Here is a 15,933-nt window from a genome sequence, read left to right on the forward strand (position 1 = left end):
GAGTCTCTCATGTTCTGTCACCCTCTCTGATATTTCCCACTCATTTTCTCTCCTTTCCCCTTTATTCCCTTTCACTATTTTTTATATTCCAACAATGGGAGTTCTAAGGGAGAAGATCCTTGGAGTGCAAGCAAGGCGCCCACAACAGTGCAGGGTCAGGCCTCCCCACACCAGGGGAAACAGTTTTCACTTGTCCATGGAAAAAAGAAGAAAAAAAAAGAGACAACTATATTTTACAAGTAGCTATATCTGTTCATTTTTAAAGGCTATCCTTACTCACGGAGTATATACTTCCTATGTTTTTGGTATTAAACTTTTCTTTCTTTTACAAATGATTAAGTTGGAATATGGCAGTTCTGGACGTTATCTATTTTAAATGTCCTGATTTATTGTAGAATTTTACTAAGTCTTAGCTAGTCTGATCATCCATCTCTTCAGTAGCCAAACTCTCCCTCGTATGTACATTCACACCCATGTCTTCTCCACAGCCACTGCCATCATCCTGATTTGACCCTTCTTCATCTCTGGTCTAGACTATGCACAACATTCCAGCCACTCCTCCGCCCTATCCTTTGCACAGTGCTATTTACACGATGGTACCAGGTTCGTCTTCCTGTAACACCCCTTTGACAATGACAGTCCAACAAGTCAAAGTGCTGTCCCACAATGCCTAGAGGATCAAGTCCAAATTTCCCATCTTGGTCTCCCAATGCAAACCACCCTACCTTGCCCACCTCTTCCAGTGGCCCCCACATGGACACGTACCCCATGACAGCCCCTCCTGTCCTCTGAATCCTCTGCATGATGCTATGTCTCAGCCTAACCTCAGGCTCCCCTACTAGAACCTCGTGGTCTTTATCTACTGAACCCTTTATCTACTGCCCCATCTAGAACATTTACCTCAAAACTCACTTAGTAACAACAGCTACTATGTGCCAGACACTGATCTAAGTGATTCAAACATGTACTTATTAACTTAATCCTCACAACATAATGGTAAGCAGCAGCATCCTCATTTTATAGTTTAGGAGTCTGAAGCATGTCACACAACTTCAGGTCTCACAGCCGTAAGTGCCCGCTGAGCCTCTACCACAGGCTGTGTGACTGCAGATCCTCCCCAATCACCCGCTACCCTCCCCACTCATTCCAAGACTCTTTCCTTTATTATCCCAAGAGAAAGTGACCTTTCCCTCTGAATCCCTGGACATGTAAGCTAATTCCAGTCTACATCACTAATGCTATCACCACAACTCCCAAACTCTGTGCTGAAAATAAACAGGAAATAAAAGGAACTAAATCTTGCCCCAAAGGGGTTACATTCCAGGTTTGCTAAAGGTTTGCTAGTATCCTGGTTAGAGAAAAATTAACTTGGAAGGGAGTCAGTAAGAGAGGAGTGACAACCAAAGGGAATCCATCCAAAGAGTCCTGCTCACCTATACTGCTCCTGCTCATACAGGTCAGCCACGATGGTCAGCAGGCGGCTGATGAAGGACTCATTGCTGTTCTCCTTGTTTGCCTGCGCAGCCAAGAGAGTGCATCTCTTCTCCGTCTCTGCCAGTTTCTTCTGCAGCTTGACATACTCCTGTCGGAGAAGCATCAAGTGCTTCTCCAACTTGGCCACCTCCTCTGTGAGGGAAACAAAGAATCAAGTTTATTGTGGCACATGTGAAGCAGACAGCATTCACCAATTCCTCACCCCACAGACAGGACCGCTAGCAAAATATCTACTTCTTAGCAATACTGACTGAGGACCCATAATGGCTTTGTTTACAGGTGACACCGCATTACTGGGCCAGAAAGACCCTATGGTTCAGGGATTTCTCTACTCAGTTTCTCTGAAGCTCAATATTCAATAAATGACAAGAAACAAACACACTTAAGTTGCTAACAGGTACCTGCCCTGCAAATCCTTTATCATTAAGCCAGGAGTCTCAAAGAAAGATTATCAAAATCACCTAGGACTTTTTTTTTCCCAATCACTAGTAGTGAAAATTGATTCTTATATGTCATATGTGAACTCTTTCAGGCAAGCTTCAGAACAACCCCATGTAGTTGGCACAATCACCAGCCACTCCACAGGTGAGGATGCTACAGTCCTGTGGCTGCTGAGACATGGGGCTGGGCTAAAAGCCCATACATTCTCACACCAGGGCCTATGATTTATTACCCACTATTCCACACCACCTGACCTCCCCTCCTTCAGGAAAGAAGCAGAGCAGTCAATAATGGTTCAGATGAAAGCAGGTCACATCCACAGGCATGCTGAGGCAGATTAAAAAGGTTGAAAACTACTATATTTGATTCTTAAACTCAACAAACATTTACTGAGCACCTACTAGGTCCCAGACACTGCACATTGGTAAGCAAATTCAGATGTATTTGTCCTCAGAGCTTTCAGTTTGCTGAGGAAACTTTTATGATTACAATAACACTGCTAACAATCAAACGCAGAAATACAACTCTAGGAGCACTAGAAGGAAAGCACAGAAGTAGAGAACCGGTAATAAATTTAACTTAGGACACCAGGGAAGACTTCCCTGAGGAAGTACACGGTTAAGAAACTCCCCTTCTCCTTCTCCGTTACCTGGGATCCAAAGCCTTGATGGACTCAGGACACGATGTTAATCAGTACCTCTACAGATCCAGACCTCTAACCATGGAAATAGGGAGCTCCAGGCCTTGGCCCCTCCCCCTTTTACCCCTCACAAGACACTGCCGTCAAGCCCATCTTGCATGCAACCTGCCTCATTCTCAGTGTCTTGAGAAAAGTGAGCTACTGCTAACAACTCTGGCCACAATTTCTCCTGCCCACCCTGTGCTCCCTCAGGGTAAGCATCTTCCACCTACGCAAGTGTGCAATCCCTCCACCTAGGCCCCAATCCCATCACTCTGTGCAGGTCCTCTGCTTTAGCATCAACCACCCTTCTAGCAGCTTCAATCTCTTTCAACTGGGATGAAAAGAGCACACATAAACCTGTTCAGGACTCTAGCAAAACAAAACCCTCCTTCCACAGCACATCTGCCCACCACTACCCTTCCATACACCACCTCCTGACCCCTACTCCCCAGCCACTCCCTCCTCTGTCCCCGCCATTCCCTTGAAACTCCTCAACAATGACCTAATAGCCAAATCCAACAGACACTTGCCATGGTTCTTCTCCTGGACCTACCAAGCAGCATATGACAATTTTATTCCCTTCTTTCAGCAACCACAATGCTACCCTCTTTCCAATTCCGATTCTGTCTTTCCCATGCTTCTCTGCATCCCTCTCACCGCTGACCACTGATACTCTCCAGGGTTATACCCCTGGCCCTCTTCTCAACTGTATGTTTTCCCAAGGCAGCTCCACCAGGTCAGGTTCTGCAGCTGATGCCACAATCTAAGTGCCAATGATCCACGGACCCATTTCTGTAGTCCAGACTTCTTTTCTTAGCCTCATCTATCTGCCTAAAAGACACTGCTGTCCAGTGGCCCACAGGCACCTCAAGTTCACTACGCCCAGGACAGAACTTTAGGCAAATTTGCTCCACCTTTGTATGGTCCCTATACTAATAAATGACACCACTGTCCACCCCAGTTATGTAAAGGGGCAATGTGGGAGTAATCTTAAAATATCTCCCTCTCACTCGCATGGCCCCAACCCTACAGAAATCAACTTTCCCACTTAAACATCTCTGGGAATCCTTCCTGTCTGCTGTATCCCCATCTCCACTATGACTTAATTCAGGCCCTCAGTCATTGTATCTGATCCCCAATGTGAAAGGATTCACATCTACATCTCAGAGCCTACCACAGGGCCTGACACACAAAGGTTCACTAAATATTTGTACAATCCAGTTTCATAAAAGAGGATTCCTTTCCCCTCCTCATCTTCATCTCTCCCCTACCTGCAACCCAATTGCTGTTCTTTATAAATATGCAATCAAAAATTGGTTCAAAACCACAAGAATTATTAAATAAACTAAGTGTGGTACTTGATTGTGAAGTTAAGCAACAAATGTTTTCAAAGAAATATGTAACACTATACATGCATATTCAAAGATAAATATTAACAGAAAAAAGCAGGCACTGAAACTATACTTTATAATTCCAATTTTATTATAAATATTCACATGTCTGAGAAATAAAAAGACAAATCAGACAAAATATTAGCAGGTCTCATGGGGGAAGTATTATTGCACTTCTCTGCACATTTCAGGTACTCTAAACAAATGTGTTCTGCTTTTATAATTAGAAAGCAGTATTTTTTCAGACAGGAAAAAAGAAAACAAGATTTAAGAGAAATACTAATAGACTGGGTTTTTTTTTAAGTTTGTTTATTTATTTATTTATTCATTTATTCATTTACGTACTTGAAAGGGAGAAAAAGCATGAGTGGGGGGCAAGGGGCAGAGGGAGAAGCAGACTCCCCACTGAGCAGGGAGCCCGATGTGGGGCTTGATTCCAGGACCCTGAGATCAAGACCTGAGCCGAAGGTAGACACTGAACTGACTGAGCCACCCAGGTGCCCCGATATTTAAATTTAAATCTATGTGCACTTTTAAAGCAAATATATTGTTTTATACACATTTTAAAGATTATGGAAAACAAAGACAAATAATTTTCTAATACCCAAGTAGAAGGGTTTTCAGAGGTCACAAAACTTTCTCAAGGGAGGAACCTAGGACCACATTTTTTAGTTCAACTCCCAGATGATGCCAAACCCGTGACCACCCCTGGCCTCTCAGGGTCTGCAGGATGATGTTACCCCCAGGCTGTGCTGCCTAAGAATCACTCAGGCTGTTGAGGAGATCTGGGGTGGGGCTGGGGAAAGTGTACTTTTAAAACAGCTCCCCCCCTGGGGGGGGGGGCACCTGGGTGGCTCAGCAGTTGAGCGTCTGCCTTTGGCTCAGGGAGTGGTCCCGGGGTCCTGGGATCAAGTCCCACATTGGGCTCCCTGCAGGGAGCCTGCTTCTCCCTCTGCCAGTGTCTCTGCCTCTCTGTCTCTCATGAATAAATAAATCAAATGTTTTAAAAAATAAAAACCGCTGACAGCCCTGGAGGAAGAGTTCAGCAGCCAGCACACACCTCCCCAAATCGCGAGCAGGGAGATGGCTCTGGGAACTTATGTGAAGACAGAAGACCCACTGAATTGCATTTTTGGTTCATTCACTGATTTGTTGGAAGATTTCCACTCTGAAGAAGACAAGTGCATAATCCAGTCACGTTCATTAAGAATGTAGAGCCAATGCCAAAGATGACCATCACGGCACACAATTTGTTTATAAAGCTACAGGAAAAGACACAGCTACAGGAATGGAAAAGACAGCACTCTGCCAGGGATACAACCAGACCCTGAAGCCACGTGGCTTACACGAGAACAAGGGAAAACGTCCCAAGAGAGGGGTGTTTTACTTCAAATGATTTAAATAAAGCCTGGTAAGAATCTGTAGCATACTGAGTCCAGAAAATATAAGTAACTGGCTTCAGTCTTTTACTTTCTTGGTCAGATTCTCCCTTCAAACTAGTATCAGTCAACAGGTTTGTAGAAAACATAGTACTCAGAATATGAGAAATACAAATAATTAGCAGGCAAGGCCCAGCCTCATTATCAAGAGCTCACTGACAAACACGCCTGCCACTCCTGCCTCTGCCTAAGCCAAATGAAAAGGATGGCCAGAGGACACCTCAACTTGCTAGTTCTATCTGCTAGTTATACTTACATCCCACTTGCCTGAGAGACAGGGCCAGCCTGCAGCTACAGACCGCTGATGCTTCTTCCACAAAGCAAACTGAACCCTTTCTCCTCAGTTCCCATCACACCTAAGTATTATGCTCCTCAAGAGCTCCAACCCACAACTGTGCATTTCCATTTCACTTAAACTATGTATGCATCTTCAAGTATTTATGAAGCACCTACATGGACTAAGCATTACAGATTAGGAATTGCCTCTTGGAGAGGTTTTTAAAAAGATGGTCTAGCTCGCACCTCTTGCAAACACTGGCACCAATGTAGTACCTACAAGGCGCTCACAAACAAGAAGGGTGAAACAAAACTAATGGGCACAAGGTATCTGGATACTGAGTTATGAAGACATTTGCCTTGGAGAATAGAAGTCACTGATTCCTTTAACCCTTAAAATTAGGAGGGCATAAAAGTTGTTTCAAGGAATCCCTGTAAATGTCTTTGGCTATCAGTTATCCACACATAATTCCAAAATCTACAGCAACAGCCCTAATCTCTCTCCAGAATTGCTGACACAAAATTCTAGCTGCCTGGACCTATAAAGATTATCATGAGAAGAGGCAAGATAAAAGAAGGCTTCAGGGTGACTTAGGGCTCTTATCACAAAATCACAGATGCTCCCCTGCCCAGCATCCTTGCCGAACAGTGATACCACCATCATCACACCATTTCTTATATCATGGAGAAAGCAAGTCTGCTTGCAAACAACAAAAGAGTGTCCTTGAAGTGCGATCAAGCTGTTAAGAGTTTATATAGGAAAAAAGCATACAGTTACCATTCTGAGCAGTAGCGGAGAGAGGACCTACAGCACAGGGCAGGGGGAAAAGCACAGACTCTGGACCAAGACTAAGTGGGATCAGACCCTGGCCCCACACTTTCTATTGGGGACACCTAAGCCAAATGCCTCATTCTTATCTGTAAATGTGTTGTGACTTAGAAGAAGACCTGCCCTGCGATGTATGGTCAGTGAATGTTTGCTACTACCACAACCCTTAGAAAGGCAACACAGTCTCGTCCCCAGTGGCATTACTCTTGGAGCCTCACTGGACTGAGCTGGAACCCAGCCTGCCCACTAACTAGCCATGGGACCTCAGGCAGTCACTGCTCTCTGGAGGAAATGGGAATAAAAGCCGCATCTCAGAGTTTTGTCAAGGACGAATTAAGTCACGTTAAATCGTTTAGAGCAGTGTCTGGTTTAAAGGGTTACTATCTACTTCTTCATTAAGTGGCTGGTTTCAACTGATGTTCCCTCCTCTTCCTCCAATTTTCCTTTAGAAAAATAAGCATGGAAATTTACATAACACAGAAAACCTATCATTTCCCCAAAAGGGCTGATAAGTATCAGTGAGGACTGTCAGCAGCCTGCATTATAATTTTACCATGTTTCTGCCCAGATAGTAAACACCCACATGCTCTTCACCAACAGCAATCTGAGGTCAGACATCATCGTGAGGAGCTGACAGTTCATGAGTCTTGACTTAACCAAAAATGCTTAAGACTCAAATATCTGCATTCGCAATGAATAGCCTAAAATAATTCTACATATATTTAATCAGCAAGTCATGGGACAGTCAGAGAAGGAACCAGCAGTGGTCTGTACAAGATTCTTCCTTCTAAGTCAGGACTGGGCAAACTAACTCGGTGAAGGGCCAGACTGGACTATTTCAGGCTCTGTGGGCCACACAGTCTATGGCAACTACTCAACTCTGCCATTGTAATGCAAAAGCACAAATGAATAAGCAGGGCTGTTCTCCCCCAAAATTTGTTTACAGACACTGAAAACTGAATGTCATCCACTTTTCACATGCCATGAGATATAGTCTTCTTTTGATTTTTTTCAATCATTAAAAAAAAAAAAAAAAACATATACTTACTTATTTATTCTTAGTTCAAGGGCTGTACAAAAGTTAAGTCTCAGGTCAGATTTGGCAAACAGGCCAGAGTTACCAACCCCCGCTCTAGGTGATTTTTAAAGAATTAGTCTATCAAAAGAATGCCCAGACCCAATTATGAAAAGAAAAGAAAGCAACTAGTCTGACTACCTACAAGGTGGAGACCTACAACTCACGTTGCTCTAAACTTTGTTTCCTGAAGGCCTCATGCACACTCATACTTGACTGTTACCTCCCTGTAAATGGCTCCAAATCTTAAAAGCCTCTCATGGAGGATAACCTACAAGTACCACAAACTCATCAAGCCCCAAATCAAAGTTCTTCAAATCAAACTCCTCTTGCTACTTCCATTTCAACTGTTACAGAAGATTTAAAAGCCCTATGAATAAATTATGATAATCCACTTACAAGAATATAATATATAAACTACTTAGGAATACATTTAACAAAAAATATGCAAGACCTGCACACTGAAAACCATAAAACACTGCTGACAGAAATTTTAAAAACTCAGGGACGCCTGAGTGGCTCAGTGGTTAAGCATCTGCATTCGGCTCAGGGTGTGACCCAGGGGTCCTGGGATCGAGTCCCATATCAGGCTCCCCACATGGAGCCTTGCTTCTCCCTCTGCCTGTGTCTCTGCCTCTCTCTCTCATGAATAAATAAAATCTTTAAAAATATAAAAAATAAAAAATGAATAAAAACTTAAATAAATGGAGAGTTAGGGATCCCTGGGTGGCGCAGCGGTTTGGCGCCTGCCTTTGGCCCAGGGCGCGATCCTGGAGACCCAGGATCGAATCCCACGTCGGGCTCCCAGTGCATGGAGCCTGCTTCTCCCTCTGCCTATGTCTCTGCCTCTCTCTCTCACTGTGTGCCTATCATAAAATAAAAATAAAAATAAAAAATAAATAAATAAATAAATGGAGAGTTATCCTATGGTCTTGTAACAGAAGGCTCAGTGTTATTAAGATGTCAATTCTGGGGGGGGGGTGGTAATCTGGGTGGCTGAGCATCTGACTCTCGATTTCAGCTCAGATCATGATCTCAGGCTCCTAGGATTAACTCTTAGGCTCAGTACTCAGTAGGGAGTCTGCTTGAGATCCTCCCTCTCCCTCTGCCTCACCCCCATGCAAGCACTCTCTCAAATGAATAAATTTATCTTTAAAAAAATGTCAATTTTCCCCAAATTGATCCATGATTCAACATCATCCCAATAAAATTTCAGATTTTTTTTTTTTGGTATAACTTAACAAGACAATTCTACAACTTATATGGAAATTAAAAGTACCTAGAACAGCCAAAACAACTGAGGGGAGGAGTGGGTAAGAAACATGCAGCACTTCCATGACTTGATTTCAAAACTTATTACAAGCCTGCAATAACCAGGACAATGTCATATCAGCATCAGGATAGACATTGAGAGCAGCGGATGGCCTGGAACCCAGACACAGACCTGCACATATACAGCCAGGTGAGGTGGTTTGACAACCATGCCAAGGCACTTCAATGAGGACAGGACTATGGGACTGGAACAACTGAGTATCCATATAGAACAAGAAAACCCCAACTCTCACACACCACTCTATGGAAAAGTTGACTCATCTAAACATAAAGATTAAAACTATAAAACTTCTAGACTAAAAAATAGAAAAAAAAAGTATTAGATGAGGCACAGATTTCTTAAATGGATAAAAAGAATTAGAGAAAAAATTGGATAAACTAGACATTATAAATTTCAAAAGTTCTTTAAACACATAAGAAAATGAACAGGCAAGCCACAGACAAGGAAAAACTATCTGATAAGCGTATTTCCAACAAAGGACTTGTTATTAGACTATATTAAGAACTCTTAAAACTCACGATTATAAGACAACTCAATAAAAAGTGGCCACAAATTTGAACACTTCACCAAAGAAGATAAATGCATGACAAGTATCATTAGTTATTAAAGAAATACAAATTAAAACCACACTGACAGCCACTGCACACCTACTAGATGGCTAAAAGGAAAGTGCTGGCAAAAATGTAGAGGTGAGAATACAGAACAGCACAGCCACTTTGGAAGAGAGTCCGACAGTTTCTCCAGAAGTTAATCATACACTTACCCTGTGACCCAGCAGTTCTACCACCAGGTATTTAGGTAAGAAAAATGAAAACATGTCTGTACAAACAGGAAACAACTCAAAGGTCTAGCTGGTGAATGGACACAAATGGTAGTAATGTAATGAAACACTACTCCCAGGTAAAAAAAAAAATAAAAATAAAAAAATAGACTACATGAACATACTCCCTCAAAAGCAACATGCTGAGTTCAAGAAGCCAGACACAAAAGACTACACACTACATAATTCCATTTGAAAAAGGGAAATCACATCACAGAAAGCAGATCAATGGTTGTAGAGGCCCAGAAATGGAACTGATGCAGAGGCCCAGAACTGGAGTTCCCTTGAACTCCTTAAGATTATAGAAATGTTCTAGATCATGACTGCAGTGTACCTACACTACTGTCAATATGTCAACTGACAAGTTAAAAACGGTGAATTTTACTGTTCGTCAATTATGCCTCAATAAAACTAACAACACAGTCCCTCTGGGATGCACCTTGACATCTTTCTCTTTCTGAACACCATCACACCAACATTTTCTCGAAGCTATACATCATTCACTCACATGCTCCTATCATCCTTCTCTCATACTTCCCTGTCGTACTCCACACACACATCCCTGATTGATTTTTTTAAAACACAGCTTCACTTAGCCAAACACTTTCAGTTGGTTCTCCACTGTCTACAAAAGTACAAGCTTCCTACTGAGGTGTTGTAGCTCGTCTAAGAAGTTTGTTAAGGGCCGGAAACGTCTTATTTATCTTTGTAGTCCACTGACAGTACTTTGAACTGTGTGGCATGTTCTCTGAGCATTCAGAAACTGCACACAAGCAGAAGAATTTTAGAAATCTTACGACTTAGTAGATCAAATTTCATGACGCTGCCTACTATGGTAGGTGGAAAACCGTCTCCATCGATGTCCATGCCCTAATCCTGGCACCTGTGAATGTTACCTTTCTATGGCAATGGCAAGGGAGGGGGTGGTCTGCAGACCTGACTAATGAAATTGAAGAGCTGAGATGGGCAGGCCCCACGAATAATTACATATGTCCTTACTAGGAGGGGCAGAAGAAAGAAGCTCTAACAGAGGAAAGGCCATATGAAGACAGAAGAGAGAAATGGAGATGCTAGCCTTGACGATTGACAAGCTAAGGAATGCCAGCAGCCCTGGAAGCGGAAGGAAGAAAGGAACACATTCTCTCCCAGAGGGAGAGTATGGCCTGGGTGACACTCTCCTTTCAGCCTAGTGACACTGATTTTAGACTTCTGGCCTCCAGAACCATGAGGAATACAATTGTTGTTTTAAGCACCCCCCTTCCCCCAGTTTGGGGAAACGTGTTACATCAGCCCTAGAAAACTAATACATTTACCCTTACAAAAAAAAAGATTATGCACAGTAAAAAATTCTAAAGCCCTAGCAGCTTCTTGCTGGATTAGGGTCAACAGCAAAGTTTTACACAGTACATAAAATGTACAGTTTTGTAACACTTTGCAATAGAAAGAGGAATTAATATTTATGTTTCCTATAGCAGTTAATTCTCTCATATGTATTCCAAACAGTACAAACAGAATTCACTTCGATTCAATGGATTGTCTAAAATTATACAATTAGCAGGAGACTAACCTAAGACTCAAGATCTCAAGCCAAAGCCCTTGCTCATCCCACTGTACCACGCTGCCTAATTTCAGCTCCAATATCAGGACAGCAAAAAACATGTATTGTTAATTCATTAACCAGGAATTAAATATGTTCTTCCCATTCCCTATTCTAAATGCAATTTCTATGTCCCTCTGCTTACTCTGATTCTAACCCAAACTGTACTCATCAAGTCTTTTTAGATTAACAATATCTTGCGGGGATCCCTGGGTGGCGCAGCGGTTTGGCGCCTGCCTTTGGCCCAGGGCGAGATCCTGGAGACCCCGGATCGAATCCCACATCAGGCTCCCAGTGCATGGGGCCTGCTTCTCCCTCCGCCTGTGTCTCTGCCTCTCTCTCTCTCTCTCTGTGACTATCATAAATAAAAATAAAAAAAAAAAAAATTAAAAAAAAAACAAACAATATCTTGCTATTTCCTTTCTTCACAATTCTCTAGTTCTAATTCCAGTGCCAATTTTACCAGTGAGTTAGGGTTATTTGTACAATTCTTTACTGACTAAATGACATTATTCCTACTCTGCTTTAACCATGTCCATGAGATAAAAGAAAAAATAATTGTAAAAGCTATGATAACATTCTATTTTGAGAGACGCCAGGGTGGCTCAGCAGTTGAGCGTCTGCCTTTGACTTGGGGTGTGGTCCTGGGGTCGAGTCCCACATTGGGCTTCCTGCATAGGGCCTGTTTCTCCCTCTGCCTGGGTCTCTGCCTCTCTCTGGGTCTCTCATGAATAAATAAATAATTTTTTTTTTTAAATCCTATTTTGAAAAAAAAATCCTATGTTGAAAGCTATAAGAATACCTGTTGTTTCAGGCATATATTAGGGTCTTCCACAATAACAGTATTTCATTAAAATATCAACTTCTCAGAACCTACTATCTTCCTTACCAGCATCAGAACAGATAAAAGCTCCTCCCCAGTGATGAATTACCACCACTATGATTTTTTAAACCCCTTCCAGAGCAGAAGGAAATTTTCCTTCACAGGGGTTCATATCTATTCATTAATCAAGAGTGCTAACTGTAGAACAATCATGCAACAGAGAATATGAAGTAAGAATTACAAAGTAATTTACTGTTGAGAACTCAGGTTCACAACATGGCCTCCTGGAAAGGAAAAGGGGAAGAGGCAGTTAGTACCATGTGGAACACGCAAAGGATCAGTCAGGGCCACAGGACCCTGCTAGTCTGCACCTGCCTGCTTCTCTCTCTCACACACACCATTTGGATATTACTAAAAATATGATGGTGCTAAGAGATAATTCATATCCTGACTTTATACACTTTTTAAAAATTCTAGCAATTATAACTGCCTTGATGCTTTCACAAAGTACAAAAGCCATCGTTTAACCAACGCCTGCTTTAAAAAATCCTTTTACTTTAGTTACAGATAAAAATTAACTACCCAGGACTCTTGTTAGATAAGAAATATTACCTTATTTCATGTATATCTATATAAACATAGATACACATATATACATAAACATATCTGTTTAAAAAACTGATTCAGTAAAACCATGTTTTATTCAATAATTACTCAGTTTGAAGAAAATGTTTTATGGGCTATGTTGCTCTTCCCTGAGGTGAGTGATGCATAAATCCAGGTTTTTAAAAGTTCCCCAGATGATTCCAATGTGCAGGGTTCTCTGTGTGAAGAGCCGCTCGTCTGAATCAATGGAAAGGCAGCAGACAGAAAGGAACGCGTGTGAGAGCTTCACGGGACCCAAAGGTTTGGCGATGGAATGTAGGTCACCTACTTCAGAGTGTGGCTGGACAATATCCGTGACTATAAAACACAATACGCATGCTTTTCTGAGAAACTGTGACTGTCTGCTCCACACACCCGTCAAGGCTAAGACTGTGTCTTGCTCACTCTGTCACGCCTGGCACAGCAGCTTGCACCTAACAGAAATGAAATACACTTTCCTGAATGTAACCCAGCTCTGTGAAATCTCATCTACACATCATGCAGTCTCATCTACATGTCAGTGGCATGACACACAGCCTTCAAAACCTCACTCTGTGGAGCCCTGGTCATAGGGGTGGCTTCATAAGAGATATGCAATAAATATTAGTTACCTAGCTAATTTTCACCCAAATGCCAGTCGGACCGGAAATGCTTCTCATTGCCTGCTAAGAGACAAGCATTGGACACGGCAAAGTATGTCCAAAACAGAGGTCAAGATATTTGCTCCCGAATCTGTTCCTCCTCCTAACAGCCATTCTCTGAGTCATCCAGACCCAGAAGCCTTGAATCATCTTTGATATCTCTCTTGTCAACATAAAAACAGGCTTCGAAAGTCCTGTGTTTTATACCTTCTGTAAGTCTCACTCATATCAGCCCCAATGCTCCTTACCAAAGAACTCCTCACCAACTGTGACGGCCTCCTCCCAGATCCATCGTCTACCCTGTAGACATGCCCACGTGCCTCCAACGACTCTAGTCATGTCACTACCTTGGCTGATATCACTCAGAGGCCTCACTCCATGGCCTACAGAGTAAAATCCAAATGCTTAACCCATCCTTCATAATCTGCCTCATATCCCACTACTCCTTCCACCAAGAAGAGTGACCTCTTCCCACTCCCATTTCTCCATGTCCAAAAGAGGTCTATTTTCCACATTACATCTCAAACACTATCTCCTGCAGCAAAGGCCTTCCCTCACCACCCAAAACAAACCCCCTTTACCACTTTCCTACAAAGCCTCTTCCCATCTGAATTTTCAGTTAACTCCTAGCATCTTCACCTTCTCCTTTACAATACAGTTTCTTACACACATGCATTTCACCTCCCCTCACAGACTGCAGAGTGCTCTGTGAAGAAGCTCTAGGTCTGGCTACTCTGCTTTAACTACCACTGCTTCTCCCTCCTCCTACTCCATGCTCATCCCATCCTCTACCCACAGGGCCTTACAAGGTAGAGTTCAAAAATACCCCAGATCCTTGGCCTACTCCAATTCAACAAGAGAAAGACTGACACAGGAATTTCTCATTTTGTTGGGCATGATGTAAATAAATCATGATGACGTCTCAACCAGAGCCAACTTGCCTTGCAGGAACCCTGGATCTCTCTTCTGCACATCCATAGCCACTGCAGTCAATGGATAAGCTTTCTTTCTTTGTGGGGGGAAAAAAATCCTCAAGGAGAAAGTGAACAGGTACTGCTGGTGACAGAAGTGAACCAAATAAGTCAGTGAGCTGTATGCAGAAACCGAGACTGTTCCAGGCCAAGAGAGCTGCAAGGACAAAGATGGAGAGATACAAGCACCGGGAATGTACAAAGAACAAGGAAGTTAGTGGTGAGAACACGGCAATGAGAAGTAGGAAATAGTGTTGCAGGGCCAGACCCTGTTGGGAGTTGCAGGGCACTGGAAGGCTTTGTAATATATTTTAAGATCACGGAGAGCCATGAGTGGAGAGTGGGGTATGCAGGGGTAGGCACACTGAGAAGAGTGAAAGAGACATGATCTGATTTTATTTATTTATTTATTTATTTATTTATTTGAGATTTTATTTATTTGTTCATGAGAGATATACACAGAGAGAGAGAGAGAGGCAGAGACACAGGCAGAGGGAGAAGCAGGCTCCATGCAGGGAGCCCAATGTGGGACTTGATCCCGGGACTCCAGGATCACACCCTGGGCCACAGGCAGCGCTAAACTGCTGAGCCACCAGGGCTGCCCTGATTTTACGTTTTAAAGGGAACACTGGAAACTGTAAAAGTAGGCTGTGAGGAAGCAAGATCAAGGAGAAAAAGTAAAACCAGGAAGTCCAAATAGGAAGGACTTTTTTGACTGATGAAGCAAGTTTATATTAGTAGGATAGCTGCACATGTAGAGTGAAAAAGGAAAGTAATATTAGGACAGATTTTAGCTAAATACATCGGTCAAACCAATACCCATGGACGCACAGAAGGGGAAAAAAGGCTGATACTAGAAGAGTCACAGGGGAAGAGAACTGTCCACTCAGCGCCCTCGGGTTCTGTTTATACTCCTAGGCACTACTTCCCACAGCTCACACACTCCACCCCCAGACAAAACCATTATCAGAAGTTCCCACAGGGCGCGCTCACAGATAATCTCACTCTTCCATGACACAGATTTCTATTCGTTTATATTTAAATGAGTATTTCAAAACAAGGGTAGCCAGCTCTGACAAATGCTGACTAACGCACAAGCAGGACTCAACAGCGCCAAGACTTTCTCCCAACTCTCGCCTTCCTTCGCGTAACACCTTCGATGCCCTACGCAGATCTTCCTCGTCAAAGTTTTGCAACACTGTTTCCCAAAATCTTCAATCACAACACAGGCCAGAAAACTCAAACACAAATAAAGGTAATAAAAGAGAAGCTGTCAGGTCAGAATCTCAGGCCTGTACTCCCCTCTCCATCATCCCGGGCCAACTTAACCGCGGGGACGAAGGGCTCCCCGGAGGCTCGTGTCGAGGCCCCCGCAGGGAACTCCACTCATCCGTGTGCCCAGCCTGCAGGAGGTCCGCGTGGCGGGAGCCCGACGCAAGGTGGGGCAGTGCCACCATCTGTACCCCGCAGGACACC

At 43.1% G+C, this 15,933-nt stretch overlaps 1 protein-coding gene across 3 annotated transcripts in view; it reads right to left on the minus strand.

The window, feature by feature from the left end:
• ANKFY1 (ankyrin repeat and FYVE domain containing 1) overlaps window positions 1-14,906 on the minus strand; it is a 79,953-nt gene extending 65,047 nt beyond the window's left edge. For 2 of the 3 annotated variants that reach the window (XM_041770438.1, XM_041770436.1), the window contains exons 1-2: window positions 14,428-14,906; window positions 1,434-1,626 (exon numbers count right to left, since the gene is read on the minus strand). In XM_041770438.1, coding sequence (XP_041626372.1) covers window positions 1,434-1,626; window positions 14,428-14,464 — 230 coding nt within the window. In that variant the 5' untranslated portion in view covers window positions 14,465-14,906. The remainder of the gene's footprint in view (window positions 1-1,433; window positions 1,627-14,427) is intronic. The other variant, XM_041770437.1, reaches the window with a different exon arrangement.
• Window positions 14,907-15,933: the final 1,027 nt, after the last annotated feature.

Source organism: Vulpes lagopus, chromosome 10 (assembly GCF_018345385.1).
Source record: "Vulpes lagopus strain Blue_001 chromosome 10, ASM1834538v1, whole genome shotgun sequence".
NCBI classification, from domain to species: domain Eukaryota; kingdom Metazoa; phylum Chordata; class Mammalia; order Carnivora; family Canidae; genus Vulpes; species Vulpes lagopus.